Genomic DNA, 20014 nt, shown 5'->3' with positions numbered 1-20014 from the left:
CAGAAATGATAGTCTACAGCCAAGGCATCTGATTTCAGCAGCAGCAAATTATTTTAAGTATTAATATGCAGTTATGTTAATGAACAAGAAAGCTATGATAAAACCAAGGTTTTGCTGTTATGATTTGGGAAATCCTTACCATTAAAAACTACCTGAGAAGCATATTAATGTAGACAATTTCAACAAATCATCATCACTTGTATCCTAATTAGATTAAATAAAATAAAAAAAAAGGAGGAAAAAAAAAAAGTGCTTGTTGTATCTGGATTGTACAAAGTATGCTTGATTTAATTAATCTGTTAATAAAATCTGTTCATTAGAGTCCTCCAGGACCTTCTTTTAATAGAAACCTTGCTGTGGATGACATCTTTTTCCTTTCCTGTCATTTCTGTGACCCTCGTTGTTCCAGTGGCAGAGCAACCAAAGCACTTGCAGGTGTAAAAAACTTCAAGAGCACAGTAGCACCCATTCCTTATGCCAAGAGCAACTAAATCTTTGAAGCACATGAGTTTCAGCCTTGCTTCTCTTGCGTATGCATAGTGCCCCATGACGACTAGAGCTGCACATGTAGAAATATTTCAGAATGAAAAGTTCATCAATCTTGATGAACTCCACTTTGAGAAGGAAGAAAGACTTGCACTGTGCAAGCCTCCAATGAATCTGCCATCTGAGGTACTGTGGAGGCTATCTGTGAGCTTAAATAATCAAAAAGTTACAGATTTTGGTAACTGTGATGCAAGCCAGAGGCTGCTGTGATTGGAAAAGGATGACAAGGCAGGAGGGATAGAAGTAATGACAAAGGCCAAGGCATTCCTGCTCTACCTAGGAACAGAAACCAGCAAACCAAAATTTGCTCATCAGTTCAAATACAGCCTTGCTAAAGTTTGAAGGAGGTCAGATTTATAAACAGTGCAGAATTTTCCCATTCTGTTGTAAATGCTGCTATTCATACTTCATACATAATCCAGAAGTAACGGATATACTTGGAATGCATCATTTCTACAGCAAGCCTACAAAACATATGAGGTCTAATGATTTATTCTGTCACATGCCTTTCTAATTATGTTCTGATTTTCTGTTTCAATTGCTAAGGAACTAAAATCAAGTTATTGTAAAGCCTAGATTTATGCTTAATTTTGTAATAAGCCATTGTAAACGAAATCTAAAGAAGAAAAAAATATCCTGATCTTCTTTGGGATGCATCCTTCCTATTTTTGTCTGTGGAAAACCAAGAACCTCATAACTGTGCAGCTGCCACAGGAAAAACTAATGTCATTCCCTGGCCTGCATTAACCTTGACAGAGATTTGACTTTACATTATGACTGACTGAACTGATTACTAAAACATTATTTTTTTCACAGTGGTGTGGGATTCATAGTGCTGTGGAATCATAGAATTATATTGTTTCTCTCTGGTTTCAACCTGGAGCAACCCAAAATACAAAAAAAAACCCTGTCATATATGCTGATATATATATACACACACACACACATATATACTATAAAGAGTTCTGTTTCAATGCATTCATGTTTTCTAGGAAAATCTTTTTCCTTTAGACTTTATTAATGATGATATGTACGAAAATCAGATGTTCTTTGAGAAAGTAGGAGTGACCAGAATATTAGGATCATTCTGAAATACTGCTATTTCAGAAAGTGCAATAATAAGTGTGAAACCCTATCTCCACTTTGTTCGATTTCTTTTCTGTTATTAAAGCTTATACTGTATTTTAAAACCTCCAGAAATGTGGTATGTGTGGAAGAAAGTCATATATAGTACTTTTAAATTCAGCAATTCTTTTAGCACAGAGCCGTATTTAATGTATTTGAGCTCACTTACTACAACTACAGCAGCTGGTGTTAAAATTTACTTTTAGCAGAAACTGCAGTTGATTTTCAGAGTGTATCACCATGCATAAATTCATAATGTTGCTAGAAATAGTAACTATTTTTCTCAAGGAATGAACAGAGATATTTCACATTGTTTCTCCAAGAAAATCTTATGCTATTACCCCACCATCAAAAAAAAACCCCAACAAAACCAACAAAAAAGCCCACATCCTTTTGCTCTTTTCTCTCTCCGAACAGATATATCTTCGAGAAGATTCTCTTTGCAGTACATGTTTATGCATTTGTGTGTGTGAGAGACAAATAGGATTTCTGCCTCTGACACACAATTACACCATGTAGTACAAGAGACTCTCAAGCATGTGCTTTCAGCACACAATAAGTAGTACAGATGATGAATACAAAACTGCACAGCACTAATGCAAAACAGAATAGTAAACTGCCAAATAAAAATTACCTATTTTAAACATCTACCAGCAGTTTTGTGATGCTAATTTAGCTGAATTGAAGCTGTAGACTAGTCCTGCCAGAATCATTAAGTACTTTCTGTTCTTCCCAATTCTCTATCAGAGGCCCTACTGGGGTCTAGACTATGATAGAAGACATACTCCCGTGTGTGTGCTCTTGTAAAATGCCTGTGACAATTTCAATGTACTGACAAAGTAGGAGGTGTTTTTCATACATCTGTACACATAATATGTTTTTCAGGGAAATTACAAACTTCAGTCAAATTAAATGTGATTAGATTTTAACAAGGAAAAGGTTTTATTGGAAGTGAAGAATGCTTTGTGCTTCACTGGCCTCTGTTCCTTCAGTATTTCTTACCCCTGCACCAAAGAAAAGACTTTATCAGGAGAATCAGATGTTATGACCTGAGTGCCTGCCATCCACCCCCATAAATTCAGAGACATCACCAAACAAGGTGTAAACCAGATTTGACAATTCATGATTTAACTTCCACTATAAAAGTAGTTAAATAACTAAAATACATATTCTTCTTTTTTTCCAGTTGGCTTCTTGTCTGTTTTATTCTTGGTCTACACAGAATTTCCTACAAGGAAATGTACCACATGGTAGCCAACTATTAAGAATTATTGTTACTATAGGGAGAATTTTTTCAATTTCGCACATAATCCTTTCTGAAATTGTGCAATAACTCTGTCCTTGGAATTAAGCTGAAGTTTCTTGTAGTAGAATGAAGAAAAAGGAAATCTTGAACAATCACACTCGTTTTTCCATGTGTTCCTTTCTAACAAAAAAATCTGTCATTTTTTTAGCCATGTTTCAGCAGAAGAATCTTGTCCTGCTTTTGTGATTTAGGCATTCAGTATGGGATTTACAAAGCTGGAAATGAAGACACTGAAGGAGGCTGTAAAAACTCTTTCAGTTTCAGTGTGATGTAGTTATACAAGCCGACAGGTTTTAGGAAGGAATGCTTTGTTTTCAAATTGTTCTATGACAACAGAAGCAAATTAAATTCACAGTGTTTCAATGTACTGCCACTATTCATAAGCTAGTAAAGCACCATTACATGACACAATATTAATAATGTAATTTTTTCAGGTAAATTAATGCCTGAGTTGACATATGTGATATTTACAGCCTTATTGGCTTATAGAGTTGTAGAGTCTTACAGTCTAAAAACATTCAAACTGTTTATTGGGGAAAAGTCAATGTTAGATCAACCATGGCCTTGCAAATATTCATCTATTTAATTCATTTGCAATGATTTCTTAACCAGTACCTCACTAGGCTCATCCTGCAGGAATAACAAATTAATTGGCTGACAAGGAACAGCTTTCTCCTGGACATGGAAATACATACAGCTGCCAAATAAAATACAACTTTCATCCTCATCTTCTTGATGAACTGCTTAAGAAACTCCTTCAAGTACTTTTCTTGTTCTTTTGGTGAACACACAAATTTTTATTTTATGATTTCAATCCCCATAACTTTATGATGGCATTCCAGAAAAGTATGTAAGTTTATAATAACATACCAGAGTATATGTACAAAATCACTGCATATTACAGGGATTCAGAGTTCCTTAAGGTATGGAGCTGAATTGTGTTCCAAGCTGTATTGCAACAGGCAATTCAAGAGGCAACTCTGTTGACCTCACTGTTTTACTGAGAAATTTCTTCCAATAAAAATGGCATAAATAGAGGTTGGTGCTATTAAAATGAACAGTCTTAAAAAAGGTTCCAGGGTGAAAGAAATGCAAGCCAGACAAGAAAGGTAAGACTTTTAAATGCTTCCATTCACAAGTTGTCCAGGGAAAGTTAGGTGTAGTGTGAACATTCATTTACCATCTTGCAAACAATTACACACCCATTGTATGCAATGACACTTGCATGTGTTTTAACCTTCTTCTGAGGAAAAAAGTTATTTCCTAAATGCTTCTGCATCATCTCAATCACTTCACCTGTATATTGCTACAATAAGAATATATTTACCAACACATACAGCCTTCAAACTAAGAACTGATTTTATGGATGTGGATATATAACATATTCCTCACAACCTGTTAAATTACCTGCGATCTGATCCTCTGTATCCAAAGTCACCAAGTATTTTGCTTTGTTTTTTTTTTCTGCATGATCCAGTTCTTCAGTATTTCATATTTAGTAGCCAGTTTTAGCAAATACTTCATGTCACTAAGGTTAGACTCAGACTATTCATTATGAAGCTCTGGGGACTGTGTTCTGAGTGTAGCTGTGTAAACATCTTGGGGAGCAGGATCCCAGGTTGGCTTGTGATCTTCAGATGCGCAAGGTGGATTGCTAGACACACACGGTGATCATAAGTTTTCTGATGCTTCAGTGTTGGTTATCTGTAACAGGCATTTTTCTTATTTGCCCTTTCTAGGAATTTGTCATGATTGTTGTCTTTGGTTTGGAATTTATTATTCGTATCTGGTCTGCTGGATGCTGTTGTCGATACCGAGGATGGCAAGGAAGACTGCGCTTTGCAAGGAAACCATTCTGTGTAATAGGTGAGTGTCCCAGTTCTAGGTTAAAGATAAAAATAAATACACCCCCCCCCCCCCCCCCCGCTTTGCTTCTGAATGAAAACTACTGGAATCAGACTCTGTTTAGAACTTACTAGAAACATAAATCTGTAAACAGTTTGAACTTCCTAGAAGCATTTGACATCTCAGAGTGGTTTGCTGCTCTCCCAGATGCTGTTGTGTGGAAACACTAGCAGATTGTTCAATTCAGCTTTTGTTTCTCTTCCCTTTCCCTTCTCCATTGAACTGGCAAGTTTCACTAATTTTAGCTTCACTGATTAGCTGATTAGCTTCACTCTGAGGTGTTAATCTGCAGTAAAAGTGAATGGAAGGGTTCTTCCTTGTCCAAAACTTTGTTACCATAGGGTGACTTAGGTAGATTTTACACCCTTTCCTTTAAACAGCTCATAGCTACCCTCCTACTATTTGTGAAATAGTTGAGGCAGGTCTCCTGGCACAGGTCTCAGTGAGTGCTGGGGTTTGCTTTACTTAACTGTGGTTTTTCCTCCTTTCTCTGGATTTGACATGCTCTTCTTGTTGCATGTTTATGTAGGCAACCTGTAGCCTTAAAAGCATCTTCTCTGTCCCCCTTGCAACTCCATCACTTGCTAGGAGAAGTAACTAGTAGCTAACAATCTCTTGCTTGTGGCAGTCTTCCTGTGCTGGTTCACTGGATGAAGAAGGAACTTTGTTCTGCAAAACACTGTACAGCTACTAAAGTAGCTTCTGAAAACTAAACCAGTAGCATTAATTATACTGTGTCTCTCCTGCTGATTGATTTTTTGTCCATTTCTGGACTTTAGCATCCCTGAACAGATTTTCCAATTTGATCTTTTGAGGAAGAACCTTTAGCAAGTGATTTTGCAGCTCTTGGTACCTAAAGTAACCTCTTGGTACATAAAGTAACTATTTGCCTGACGCCTTGGCTTTGAAGTCATGACAAAGTGTGCCCTAGCGGGAAAGGCTACCAGGCTATATGTACTAGCTATAGAATCATCATCAGTGGATGAAGACACATTATATCTCCCTTTATTTGGCACTTATTAGACCACATCTAATCCCCATTTGCCCCTTCCAACACCATACATGAAAGACATCAATAAACAGGAGTAAAGTGAAGGCCACCAAGATGATCAGTGCTGGAGCATTTGCCCTGTGAGGAGAGCCTGAAGGACCTGAGCTTGTTCAGCCCTGAGAAAGGATGGCTTCAGGGGGAACTCTGTGAACTCAGTGCTAAAGTCTCCTAAAAAGCACATGGCAAATTTTGGCCTACTACTTTTCATGCTTTTGTTTAATCATTTACTCACTCATCCATTCAGTTATTCTTTCTGCTTATTGTCACAGTGAAACAATAACATTTTGGAAAACTTAGTCTGTTTACTATTAATTAAATTTGCTCTATATCTCCAGCAGATCTGTTCTCTGATTATTTTTGTGATCGAACACAAATCACACAGGGGAATGACCTAAAAGCTAGAAATAATAAATCTGAGGATTGCCCCAAGGGTCACATTCAGGCAGCCTTTATTTTTTTTTCCATTAATAACCTAATCTCTAGAAAAATTTTATTGAGAGCCAAAGCTCTGTGCTTACGTTACTGTGCCTACAATGTCATTAACCCAACAAATCAGTTCATCAAACACTGCTGTGTGCTACCACGTTAGTAATGATATCAAATTATTTGAAAGCTTTGTAGCCTTGTTTATTTCTGTATAAAATGGAATAATAGTATAGTATTAAACCTTGATTTATATTTTGTTCCGTGTCAGGAGTTACTTGCCATCCCTCATTTTCTCTGACTGTATATGAGCTTGCATACATAATGTAAAGGGCATACCAAGATACCCTCCCAGATACTTAAAGATGTAGTTCTGCAAATCCTAACTCTCCCAGGTATATCAGTCAAGCTTGGCAGTTAGCACTGCAGAGAAATATTGCTGTGTTATACTGTGCAGAAGAGCAGCAATCCAGGCACCTCATCTCCTAACTGCTGCCTTCAGGAGACAGGGATGCGAAGGCCCAGGGAGAACTCTGTGGCTGCCTGTGCCTTAGGAGGAGCCATGCTCACTGAAGAATCCCAAAGTAAAAGAGGACATATCTGCTAATGAGGAAGAAAGTATAGCAGCCCGTTACTGTCAAGTCATTCGGGGACACTGAAATAAATGAAGAGTCCATTGTTCTTTCTCTGGCGATGGGCCTCCTACATGGTTGCAGGTGACCTGACTAAATTAAACTAACTTCTGGTCACTGTTCTGTGCGTATGTGAGGGTGGCTCCCATGCAATGGCTCATTACAAAAATAATGAGGAATAATAAATAACAAGCTATGGGTCAGAAGAGTGAGATCCTGCCAGTCTCACCTGCGTGTCTTAAGTCTGCTAGACTTCAGAGGAACTTCTTCTTTCCACTGTCCCTGTAGGAGACTTTGGGACTCCTATGCATGGAAGCCCAGCAAGGACAAGTGAAGAGCGTATGAGCACACTTACCTTAAAATGCTGGAAGCAGGGAATTATAGTACCTAAACTTTATGTGACTTCTAGATTTAAATATGGGGGTTGAAGCTCCTAATTCAATTTTTTTTTCACCTTAAATTTGACCCCCTTCTAGTAAAATAACATTTTTCCAGGACAACTAGATTTCCTGGCGGTCCAGCCCGGTGAAAGATTTAATGTATTTCAGTTAGTCCATTAGCAGTTTCCCACAACGGTTTCTGTTTTACCTCTAGTCAAGCTACAGTACGATGGAAATGTCACAAGTTCAAATTCTGTTGAGGCTGCAGAATGGACAAATTCCCAACAGGAAGCTTAAGTCCATTATCTGTAATCAGGCTCTTGAACTTCATGGCTGGCAAACCTCGTTTCAGAGCATTAAGTGATAGCAGCGGCTGTTGCATATTACTGGATCTATTTTTCATTAATTAGAGTAGTAATGAACCATCATATGGCACTTTTGACAAACCTTTATAAACAAATCCATATCTAGTGTGTTAGAAGATCTGCTGAACCCTTAATTTGAATTAGTTCAATATATTTATGTAATGATGCATTGTGTCTGTCACCTTGGTATTTAGACACATTATAGAGTTTAAATACAGACAGATAGTAGATCTGCTGCTCATGATAAACAATATATAGAGCCTCCTTCTAGTATAATTTGAACTCTAAGTAACCCAGTGATGTTCTGTAATTAAGTATATCTTTGACCAAAGAGACACATCTCACATCACATTTCATTACAAATCCCAGCAAACCCAAGTGCCAGCAGGAGTAAGTTCCACGTTTAAGGGGTCTCCTGCCAGCCCGACTTGAACTCATCCCAGGAACATGCTGCCCACTTCACTCCAGAAAATACTCTGACAGCAGTAGTAGTATTAAGACCGGAAATCAAAATTTCTTCAGATGATTTCAGCAGCCATAATTATGTGCAATGAACAGAAGCTAACTAAATCGGTTACAAATTGTATAGGTTTTTAAGACTAACATGTAGTGGCATATCTTCATGTTTGACAGTTCTGGCAGTACAGTTTTTAGAAATGCATGGGAAAAATAATGTATTTTGAATATAATCTATGGGCCTTATTCTTTCACATCTCTGACTCCCTTGATGCTGAGTAAGGTACCATTTGCTATAAGTAAAGACATCAAATTCTGGTCTTCTCTTTCCAGAAGTTGTGTGTCTTCTATTCAAAAGAAATCTGCTAGTTTTGTACATGGCAGCTGTTGAAATTTCTGTCTGGTGTCCGCTAAAGAATTCAGCAGCCTGTATTTGTTTATTGCCATGCTTTTTTGATCTCATACTAGTGTCACCACCATGTTATTTTGAGTAGAGAAGCACTTACCATGAACTGGGCAACCTGAGTGATATGTGTCTTGTGACTTCTTTCCCACTGGGGAGTTGGGGTAGTGTCACATTTTATCTTCATGAGGCTTTGGAGATCTAGGTTTTGATCTGAGGGCTGAACTTTCTTTGCATCCATATTCTGTGTATCTGCCAAGATACCTGCTGATGAAGGAAGTCAACAAGGCTAGTGTGAGATTACTGATGAAATGATTTTTCCTTGAAAAATATTGATTAATTGAAAACAAAGTAATTCATGGAAGCAAACCAATTCCCTTTTCCTGAGGAAAGGCATTTTATATTCAGTCTAGATCTTTTTCTCATCCAAATTAAAAGCATTGTCTCTCTCAAATGTGCAGTATAGCAAATAATACAGTTTCTGGTTTCTAGGTAAAGTGTGGTTAAATTCTCACTCTGGGAGATTTGGAGCAGAGCCAGTCACTCAGCTTCACTAAAACTATCCAAACATCAATAAATAATTCTTAATTGGTCCAGAGAGAAATGCTGATTTATCCTGTCACCTGGTGTTAATTGTTGTCATCTGCTACATGAGAAGCTTTGATTTTTTTCACCCAAAGGATAATCAGTCATTGTAAATAGACAATCCCTGCAGTACACATTAGAAGAGAGCCACACCAGAATGGATTCTGTAAATGATTTGTGGATTCTTTCAAATATTTGATGAACTCTTATTTTTGAATCTCAGGAAATATATTGTATAATAATAATAATAGAACTTGATATTATTAAGTACTATATATTATCAAATATTATATATTATGAATGTATATTAGAGAACTTCAGGTGCAGCTTATGAGCCACAAGGCCTCAATGACTTGGAAATGAACAGTAAGAAGAAAGCAAGCAACTGACAGATCAATAAACAGTTAACATTTTCTGGTTTTAGACGCGGCATGTTCAATTTTTCTCACATTTTTTAGGGACTGGCTTTCAAATTGTTGCTACTAGAGATGCCAAGTATAGGAAGATGTTTATAGAAATGCCTTTCTTTTCACTACCTGTCTTAATTCGAGATGTTCATATCCTGCCTTACTATGCTGAATTCCCATCATATCCATAGACAAGATCATTGCTCAGATTTCCATGCATACACATAAATTCTCCAGTCTAAAATGAAGTAATTTAAGTAAATTTAGCTGGTAATGTAAGTGCTGGTGTGGCAGTTAGAGGCAAAAAGCATTGTGCCAAATTCACTTATCTGCCTACCATAGCATGTGGAGTTGCAAAAGCAATAAAATAGTTTGGGTTTTAATTTTTATCATTCCTAGCATCTAAAAAACACATAATTTTAAATGAAATAAGTGAATAACATGTCGGAGCCTGATTGATATGCAAGGAAGCACTGCACTTTCTTGGCTTCTTTCCATATGTTGTGCTGCAGATCAGCTGCTCCATGTGTGACATTTCTTGTAACTCCCATCTCAGATCATCAGCTCTTTCCTGTAGCTCCTCTGTGAGAAGAATTGCTATTTGGTGGCTGTACAAGTTTTGCTTTTGCAGCAGCAAATTACATTCTCCAGGCAGAAATCTGAATCATTTAAGAACTTTTACATATTGGTCCAAAATAGTGTCCTATTAGATCAGGTGTTTGCTATTTTGGACTTTTGCAATTGCCCATTACTCTATCCTTGGCATATATGCAGCCTCTTATGGGACTGTGATATCCCTAGCTTGTAGGACTGCTTTATTTCAAAAGCCACCTTCAGGTGTATCTTCTATTTTACTAACAAGCCTATACTTACTTAGTAGTGTTTTAGCAGCATGTTAACATAAATTTCAATGTTAATGCCTTGGTGTGCTACATTAGGCAACTGTCAATCTGACTATTTGAACCATGATTAACTACTTTTGCAGGTGTTAATCAATCAAATCATGCTTCCTCTCACGTTGTCCCAGCCTCACCCGTGTCAATCCAAATGAAGAAATTTGAAAATGTCTTGAGTTATTGGCTTGGCATATACTGCAGGAATCTTTCTAGATTTGCTTGAAAGCGCAGCAGCAACAGAAGGCAACATGCTGCTATCTTATATTTGCAGTATCTTTATACGTGTATTTGGTGCTTTTAGTTTATAATTGTTACTCTTACGCCTGTTGAATGATGTGACTTTATTGCTGTCTTTCCTGAAGACTCGTTTATTTCTGTTCAGGTCACCTATGTGTGAGCAAGATCTTCAGGAAAATGGTTGTTGGTGCAGTCAGCTAGAACCAGTGGGTTTATTCTGCTTGGCCCTTTGTTCTTTAGAAACAGGCATTTTCAGTTGCTTTAAAGCTAGTGGTTGCTTCTTCAAATGCATTTTTCTGGTGTCTGCTCAGCTTTAATTTGTTAACTGGCAATCCTGACAGTTTAAATCACAAGCTTTGCCCACTGTTACATTCATAGAGTCATAGAATAGTTAGGGTTGGAAAGGACCTGAAGATCATCCAGTTCCAACCCCCCTGCCATGGGCAGGGACACCTCACACTAAACCATGTCACCCAAGGCTCTGTCCAGCCTGGCCTTGAACACCGCCAGGGATGGAGCATTCACAACTTCCCTGGGCAACCCATTCCAGTGCCTCACCACCCTCACAGTAAAGAACTTCCTCCTTATATCCAATCTAAACTTCCCCTGTGTAAGTTTTCACCCGCTACCCGTTGTCCTGTCACTACAGTCCCTAATGAAGGGTCCCTCCCCAGCATCCTTGTAGGCCCCCTTCAGATATTGGAAGGCTGCTATGAGGTCTCCACGCAGCCTTCTCTTCTCCAGGATGAACAGCCCCAACTTTCTCAGCCTAAAAATCAAAGTGATTGCCAGGTGTCTTCATCCAGCCTTGTAACAAAGCTTGCAGAAATGCTCATATGTTTCCATTCTTTTACGTCGCTTCAGAGGACTGAGTGTTGCCACCAGCACAGCTAAAGTGACTGATGGGCAGAGTAGTCCGGTAGGAATTGCAGGAAATCTCTATTTTTATGATCATGCCTCAAATGGTCACACTCCAACCACTACATTAGAAAAGGACTTGTGTACAAGAGAGAAAGTACAGTTTTGTAATTCTTCATTTTTACAGCTGCTGTTAAATATAGCAATTAGGGAGGATTTGACAATGTAACAATGTTATTACACTTTATTACAGAGTTACAGTATTTATATCTGAAGTTTAATACGGCTAAGTGGAAATATTTGCATATTTCTAGATGGCAATTGGGCATGTTCTGCACACTTTAATTTCCTTCCTTCCCTTCACACCCCTAGCACTTAAGCACCAGTTTCTCATAACCTGCAGTCCCCTCTTAAAGAAAAACTACGTATCTCACCTTTAAGCTTGTGCTAACTCTCAAAGTGAGGATTTGACCTTTCCACTAATAGATGCTACTGCCGTCAGTAACAGATCTAAGGAAGGTGTCCACCGGATCTGTTTTATATCAACCTCAGCTCCAAAATGGTGTAAATGCTTATTTGAGTCTGGCCTAAGCTGCCTCTGCCGTGGAAAGCAGCAGCTGCAGCCATCTGCTTGCACCATCATGCCACCCATCCTGGTGCCTCAACACATGTATGTGACCCTCTTGGGAGCAGCTAAGGTGAAGGCAGAGCTCCCTTGGCCCTAGGGCTCCCCTGCACCAGACCAGCCTGCTCATGAGACCCCCACACTGGGAACTGGTTTGCTTCACATTAAAATGTCATAAGGCAGAGTGCAGAGGTTGTCATGCAGAATGGAATTATCTGCTGTATTTAATATCTCATTTTAGGATTTCCTCCTGTTGGGTTTCTGAGTGTGCTCCCAGACTGTGGTTTTTTCTCCTCCCAGCAAGTGTTGAACCGAGCTTCTATTTCTTTCTTCACATCTCCCACGGGAAGAAGTCTCAAGGGTGGCTGCAAAGTGCCCCACATTAGTGTTCTCCAAGTCCTATAAAGTTTCTTGCTGGCACAGTAGTCCCTTTTTGGCAAGTAGGATAGCAGCTGAGGGTAAATAGTGGCTGGAAAAAAACAGGGGAGTTCCAGGAGACACTCACAGTGACTGTGCAGACATCCAAAACAGTTGTGTAGGTTAGGAATGCAAGCTCTGGTTTTAGGCAGCAGGGAGAGGTGTGTGCCTGTGGGGACCGCTCAGAAACTTAAGGTAGGAATTAATCTCTTTCAGCCAACACTGAGGGACCCATGTTCCTGCCTTCAACACCTGCATTAGATAATTCAGCTATAAACTAGATACCTCCTGTTTCTTCCTACCCCAGTTTGAGATGAGATTGTTATTACTGTCTTCCCTCTCCACCTACAAACAGGCTTTTCCTCTCCCTCAGAGACATGCTGTTCTCTCCCTTGCTCTTTCCAGCATGTTTATTTCTCGGTTTTTGCATGTCTACTTTCACCCTCACACCCAGGATTTTTCTGTTCTCACATTTTTGGGCCTTTCCACTCCCATACCACTGCATCACCTGCACTTTATAAAACCTAACATAGACATAAAAAATATCTGTGTTAGACAGACATTTCCAGACACCCTGCCCACCTTCCTCTCCCTGAGATTTTAGAGTGTCATTGAAAAGGCTGTGAAAGTGCAAGGTCCTGCCTACAGGTCCTGCTACATGGACCCCGCACACTGCTTCTCCTGCTGGGCTGGATCACATAGAAGCCCCATTTGGTGTTCTCTACACACTCACTAGTGCCAATACCTCTAAAAATGGCTTTAATACCTGTAGCCCAAATAACCAATCAGACAATGTTTTTGTTTGGATGTCAGGGCATCAGTATCTGACTCACACAGGAATTTGGATCCCCTGAAAAATTAATTCCAGCAATTCAGAGAGAAACATCCAATCTTGTCTTTAATTTTCCCTGGTTATTCCTTTACATCCTGTGGCAATGAATTTTACAAGTTAATTGCGTGTTGTATTTCTTTTTATCAGATTTAAATTGTCTTTTGATCTCGCTTTTATAAGGAAGGGTAATTAGGAGGCATCCAACAGGCCTTCTTATTTTCTGCTAGTTTGCATACCTCTATCTGTCATCTCATATTTGTCTTCTGACTAACTACTCCTAAATTATTCAGCCCTTTCTCCATACACAAGTCTGGCCATGCCTGTAGTTATTTTGTTTTTTCTTGCTGATAGCTCTCTGGTTTTCTTACAGTCCAATCTAATGAGCCTCTTTATTCATCAGGTGGGTGTGTGCCTGCCTATCCACCCTGCCGCCTTTCCCTCCAGAAATCTTCAGGGCTTTTTTATTCCCCACAAAGATAGCCTTTTTCAGTAAGGTCTACACTGTCATCCAGGAAAAAGCTTCAGACAAAGTGAAGTGACTAGCAAACCTTGTTTTCCCAGGGCTTGTAAGGCAGAAAACAGTTACTGGGCAGAGTAAGTGAAGATTTATGGGAAGCATCTGCATGAGTTACTTGTGGTTTGTTTCTTTGGTTGGACACAAATTGGGTTGGTGAACACTGGGTCAAAGATACAATTTTAAATGTGTTTCTGTCAGCCTGTCTTAAAGCCAAATAAAATTCCTGCTGAATAAATAGTGCTTCATTCTTTCTGGCAGGTACATAATAATAATGCTAAAGATCAATTATTGGAGAAGGCTAATAAAGCATAAATTCATGAAAGGCTTGCAGCTGAGCTTAATCTTAGCTTGCAGGAGGCCCTTAGACTTTTAAAATTATTGAACCAGCTGTTAATAATATAAAAATGTTTGCTGAGGACTTATTCAGCCCATAGAAAGAGTGTGTATTCAGTAAGGCCATGAACTTTAATTGCTAGCAGTACAGGTGAAATGTTCCCATTAATGTTATTTTTATCCAGACTGGATAAAAAATGGTAACCATAACTACAATTTAAAATTCAGTATTTGTGGAGCTATTGTGAATCTCAGCCCACAGAGAAATATTTCGTCCATTTATAACAAAAGGTTAAATGACATTATTTTGGTATATTTGTCATCATGGCCTGAAAGTGTGCTACTTTTACACAGGAAGGGTGTATATATACTTTCAGTACACTGGCATAGTAATGAGTAACACTGGTTGATCCATCCTTGTGTATGGAATTAGGATCTCATTATAAAAGTTGATTTGAAAATGACAAAACAAAAATCCAATCCATCTTCTTCATTCTGGCATTTCATAAGAGAATATTTAATTTTCACATCTAAAAAATATCCAATATTGACTTTTTGAGAATAGTCCTTGCTATTCTGTTTCAAAACTTGTTTGACCTGCTGAGTCCAAATTTGTTGTATTTGATTACTAACAAGCGTCTTTGACTTGTTTCCAATTTTGTTTCATTTTTCTTTGAGGGCAAGAGCTTTACTCAAGGTATAGTGAAGGAATATTAAAGTGCCTATGAAGAAAGGGGTTTACTGGTGCTGCTTGGAGTACTAAAAGGTAGAGGAGATATGGATTGGTTGTCATCTTTAATGTAGAAAGACTATACAGTTCCTTTCTGTGGTTGAGGCAAGCTAATTGTTTTTCATTAGGATAGGCTGAAGAAATGTGCTTAAAAACAAATGAAGTGTGTATGAATTCAGTTTTAGGTGACACATATGGTTTATGTTCCCTTGGACCACTTTGCTTTGCAGCGTCTCTGTGTGTGCGTGTGTGTGTGCTGGGGGTTGGTGGCAGGAGCTTACATGCTTATTCATCTTATTTGATGTGCCGCAGAGGAGAAAACTGAGCTGCCAACATATTGTGTTTCGTCAGTTGCTGCCAACCTCAGTCAAGTGACACTGTCACCCCAGCTCAGGTACACACGAGGCTGAGACCCACACTGGGGTGCGGTGATATCTGCAGGTGCCAGGGCGAGGTATCACATGGCTTGATCCTGAGCTGGGGCTCAAAGTAGTCTGCCCTTGCAGGGCCAGGCTTGCCAGTGACATGCCATGGGGTACGGCCCCATTTGCACACAGCTGCTCTACAGAGCTGACCTCGTCCCCAGCACCAGACTCCGGGGGCTCTCATCAAATCTGGAGTTTGAGCATCAGGACGTGGTGCTGTGGCCAATCCTCATAGTGCTGGCAGTTATAAAATCTTTGAATCTTTGATTTCCTAAAGCATGCCTGCAATTTATTTTCCATGGCACTTAAAATACGTGAAACAGAACCTAGTTGATATTATACTGTGTTGTAGTTTAATGCCAGCTGGCAACTAAGCACCCCACAGTAGTGATTTTATAATATAAATACATATTTTATATTATACATTACTTCATTATTACATATTATATAGGTTTTATATATCGTGTAAATAATGCTATATATTATTTTACATGCATCTTTTAAATTTTAATTTAATTAATCTTAAATAGTTCTAATTCCTACCATTTTCTCTTTGTCAGAAAAGATAGCTTTGCATGTTAGTGAGTTGCTTTTCTAAATAGACCCTCTTTGGCCCTATAAAATTAACAAGTACCCTAGGAAAAAGGTGTCTGTATTTCCAGGAGGTCATTTTCATTTCACATGAAAATATTTTGCTTATTCAGATTACTCCAATACATTGCAAATCAAAACTATAGATGGAGAGAAGGGTTCAAGATGGTTCATCTCTTTTGATCTCTTCGCTGTAGTGCTGCCTACCTGATGACCACGAAAAAATCCAAGCTTCTATGCACAGATCAGATTTAGCGGATTCCTTAGTATCAGAAGTCAGTGACAAATGTAGCCATTTTCCATTGTTAGAAAGGAAAAATAAATCGTTAGAGTAGAAGTGGTAACTTCTGATTGGTTTTTTTTTTAATTCCACGTCAGTGCCTAGACAGTATTACACAATTTTGTGTAACTTCTTTCTCCTCTACATGCCACTGCCACACATCTTGATCTTCCTGGTTTTCAACAGCAATAAAAGTCGATTTTCACACTAATCTGTATTTATCTCTGCAAATTATCTTGATACACAAAACTATTTCACTTTCCTACTTCTAAAACTACCAAGTTGTTTTGTATCTTGAAAAAAGATTACGAAACAAAGCAAAATCACCATCTTGTTTTGCCTGTAATGACAATTAAGATGGTTTCCATCCAGAAACTGTTATATATTTGAAAATACGAGGACCTTTTGGCTGGAGTGACAACAACATCTGCAAAAATCAGATAGCGTCATCTATCCTAAGAATTTCCTGAAGATATCCTGCCAATTACTTTTACTAGTAGGTGACGATTAATCATAACCTGCCTGGCATCTGAGCAGAGAGATCTGATCCCTAACCAGAAAGAAAACCTATATTCAGACGTAGCTGAAAGCAAATTTTGCCAGGACTCAAGATCCTGAGCACCATTATTTTTAGTATATGCAAAACTCAGATTGCCTCATGTTGCTTGGGATTTTTTTGTTGTTGATGGTGGTATTTAGGCTTTGTATTGCTCTGCAAAATTGAGGCTTTAATGCTGTAAATCTGCTCAGCTTTTTTGGGGAGGTGCAGAACTCAGCTTCCTGCCTCTCCAAAATTACTCTAGAGATCTTCAGGGGATATAATTCAATGGATGACATTAAGCTTTTTTTTTATAGGTGGAGAATAATGCTTGAGCATATGGTATTTCAGAGTGTGAATTCAGGTGACCTCAAAAGACCGTATGTCTCCAGATTAATCTCTAAGAATCCAGTTTGCAGATTTTGACAATCTTGTACATACTGAATTGTACTTACCAATAAACTGTAGTACCAATAAATAGTTCTTCTTCTTTCAATGGGGTAATTTACAAAATATGATAGCATCCATAATCTTTCTAAATGTGATAATATTGATCGTCTCTCTGTTCAGAGGTGTAATTATAGGTTTAATCCTTTACAAAAAGAAAAAATATTCTGGACTTTTTAAAGATAAAAACATTGAAAATTCTTGTTTTCTGGGGTAAATACTTATGCAAGGTCAGTTGAAGTTCAGCCATATTAGACTGAATTTTTCTTCCATAACTATGTGAAATATCCCACTGATTTCATAGCAAGGGGAATATTCACAGAGCAAAGGAACTGCCACCTGGTAAAAACATTACAATTTGCCTCTTTACACAGTAACTGTTGCAGTATTCTCTAATCATGATTTTTATTCTTTGGCCTCTTGAACCAGGAGAGGGAAGTGGTTAATCCCTTCTTTGAAGCTAAAAGCATTTTCAGCCAGTTATGATGAAATGACCTTTTCTATTCTGTGACCTTTCCCAACAAGTGCCCAAGGAATAATGATACAATTATTTCCCTCCCTGAATATCCCTCTGTTAGGGTATTCAGAAGCCTTAAACTCTCTGAATATCTTTCACTTTTTGTTTGTGGGTTTTTCTTAGCTAGCTCACAGGAACACAAAATACGCCAATGCCAAATATGTTAGTAGGCTGTACAAAAAGGCTTCTGTTTCTGTGGCAAAGTTTGTATAGACAGATCTTTTCTTTTATGAATCTGAAAAAGAGCAACCTTATTCTCATGAACTGACATGTGGCCTAAGTCATGTGTCAGTCATTAGGCTATACCATAAACTGCTTTAAATTGCCAATTTGTATCAGTTTAGTATAGAGCCCATTGAATATATTTTTGTTATCATGATTCTATAGTGTGACATGCTCAAATACAGTGCTCCAAAATGTGTGTTTTGTTAACTTTGTGCGGTAGCATCTGATTAAAATTCGAAGTACATTTCTGCACTGATTAGATTATACGCTATGGTCCCAACCAGCTTGCTGTGGAGATTGTAGACAAATTGAAGGGAGTTCTGAGAATAGCAGTAAGTACAATGAAGCTACTGGAAGGACTGATATACAAAGAGATATTAGAAAAATCAGAATGCTGGTCATTCCCTCTCTTCCGTCACTCATACCTCTTAGCAACTCAGAATAGAAAGTTGTTTACGAGGATGATCAGGGGACTGGAGCACCTCCCGTACGGAGACAGGCTGAGAAAGTTGGGGCTGTTCAGCCTGGAGAAGAGAAGGCTGCGTGGAGACCTCATAGCAGCCTTCCAGTATCTGAAGGGGGCCTACAAGGATGCTGGGGAGGGACTCTTCATCAGGGACTCTAGGGACAGGACAAGGGGTAATGGGTTAAAACTTAAACAGGGGAAGTTTAGATTGGATATAAGGAAGAAATTCTTTACTGAGAGGGTGGTGAGGCACTGGAATGGGTTGCCCAGGGAGGTTGTGAATGCTCCATCCTTGGTGGTGTTCAAGGCCAGGTTGGATGAGGCCTTGGGTGACATGGTTTAGTGTGAGGTGTCCCTGCCCATGGCAGGGGGGTTGGGGGTTGGAACTAGATGATCTTGAGGTCCTTTCCAACCCTAACTATTCTATGATTCTATGATTCTAATTATTTCTATGTAGTTGTTGTTAACTGGATTGAAACTTATTTAAACTCCTCGGTGAGTGAGAATAATTGCTCACTGTGCTGTAATATGCATGTTTAACCTCTGCCGTGGCAAACAGAATGAATGTCAAATCACCCTTGGTGCTCTTAGTCAATTATGGAGCCCAGTGGCTCTATAACGCCGCAGAATCAAGAGTGTTGGTTTTTTCAGGAGTAACTTTGAAATTTAGGATAATGAACTGTCCTGAGAACTATTCATGAGAAATGACCACTAGAAGCTGTGCCTTTTCTCTGTGTCATAGATAATATCTCTTGCCCAAAATTAGACCTTAGAAGGGCAGCCTAAAAGTAGCTTAAATTTGATCGTACGGTTGCCAGTTAGTTTTCTTCGTGAGTTAATACAGCTGCAGGCTAGATAAACCACACTCTTCAAACTTTCTGCTTATTCCTGAAGTTTTGGAGACAGATGTGTCCTACTCTTGTCCTAGTTTATTGCCTCTTTGTACTGTTCTGTAGCCAGAGCAGACATGGTAAGACACATCCTGCATATTCTTAACAAGAATGTGTAAACTCAGAGCATTTTCTGTGAATGTTTAGTAAAGCTGTTTTGATGATATAGTCATGATCCTAAAATGATTTAATATTGTTCATTTTCTGTTCAGATGAGATCAGAGAAAAAATTATCACAAGATTAATTTAACCTGTATTAGCTCAAAGTGTCATTTTTACTTAGAAGGAAAGGACATTAAAAACATCAGCATTAAATGCAGGCAACAGGAAAAGCTCACATCTTATACACTAAGACTTTGAAGAATGTGAAAGAAAGATAATGCAGGTTTGTGTATTAGTTTGAATGTGTACGTGAGCTTTGAGCAGGTGAGAGATTGTCTTGAATTACATTTCCTAATATCATCCTGACATTCTTTCTGTAATTTTAGAGATTGTCCCAGTGGCATATCAAGACTTTGGGACATTTTGCAATATCCAAGTAAACCTTCTTTGTACACCCTTTTACCTATATAACTGGGTCTATTATCATACCTTTGAATACTGTAA

At 38.5% G+C, this 20014-nt stretch overlaps 1 protein-coding gene across 5 annotated transcripts in view; it reads left to right on the top strand.

Moving 5' to 3' along the window:
* KCNQ5 (potassium voltage-gated channel subfamily Q member 5) overlaps positions 1–20014 on the top strand; it is a gene marked incomplete at both ends in the record, with an annotated part of 274300 nt that overhangs the window by 203766 nt on the left and 50520 nt on the right. For all 5 annotated transcript variants that reach the window (XM_080616896.1, XM_080616894.1, XM_080616893.1 and 2 more), the window contains one exon: positions 4717–4843. In XM_080616896.1, the coding sequence (XP_080473022.1) occupies positions 4717–4843 (127 nt within the window). The remainder of the gene's footprint in view (positions 1–4716; positions 4844–20014) is intronic.

This window comes from Psittacula echo (genome assembly GCF_963264785.1).
Source record: "Psittacula echo genome assembly, chromosome: 4".
Taxonomy (NCBI): domain Eukaryota; kingdom Metazoa; phylum Chordata; class Aves; order Psittaciformes; family Psittacidae; genus Psittacula; species Psittacula echo.
The sequence above is the reverse complement of the archived record's forward strand: the minus strand, read 5'-3'. Positions and strand labels throughout refer to the sequence as shown.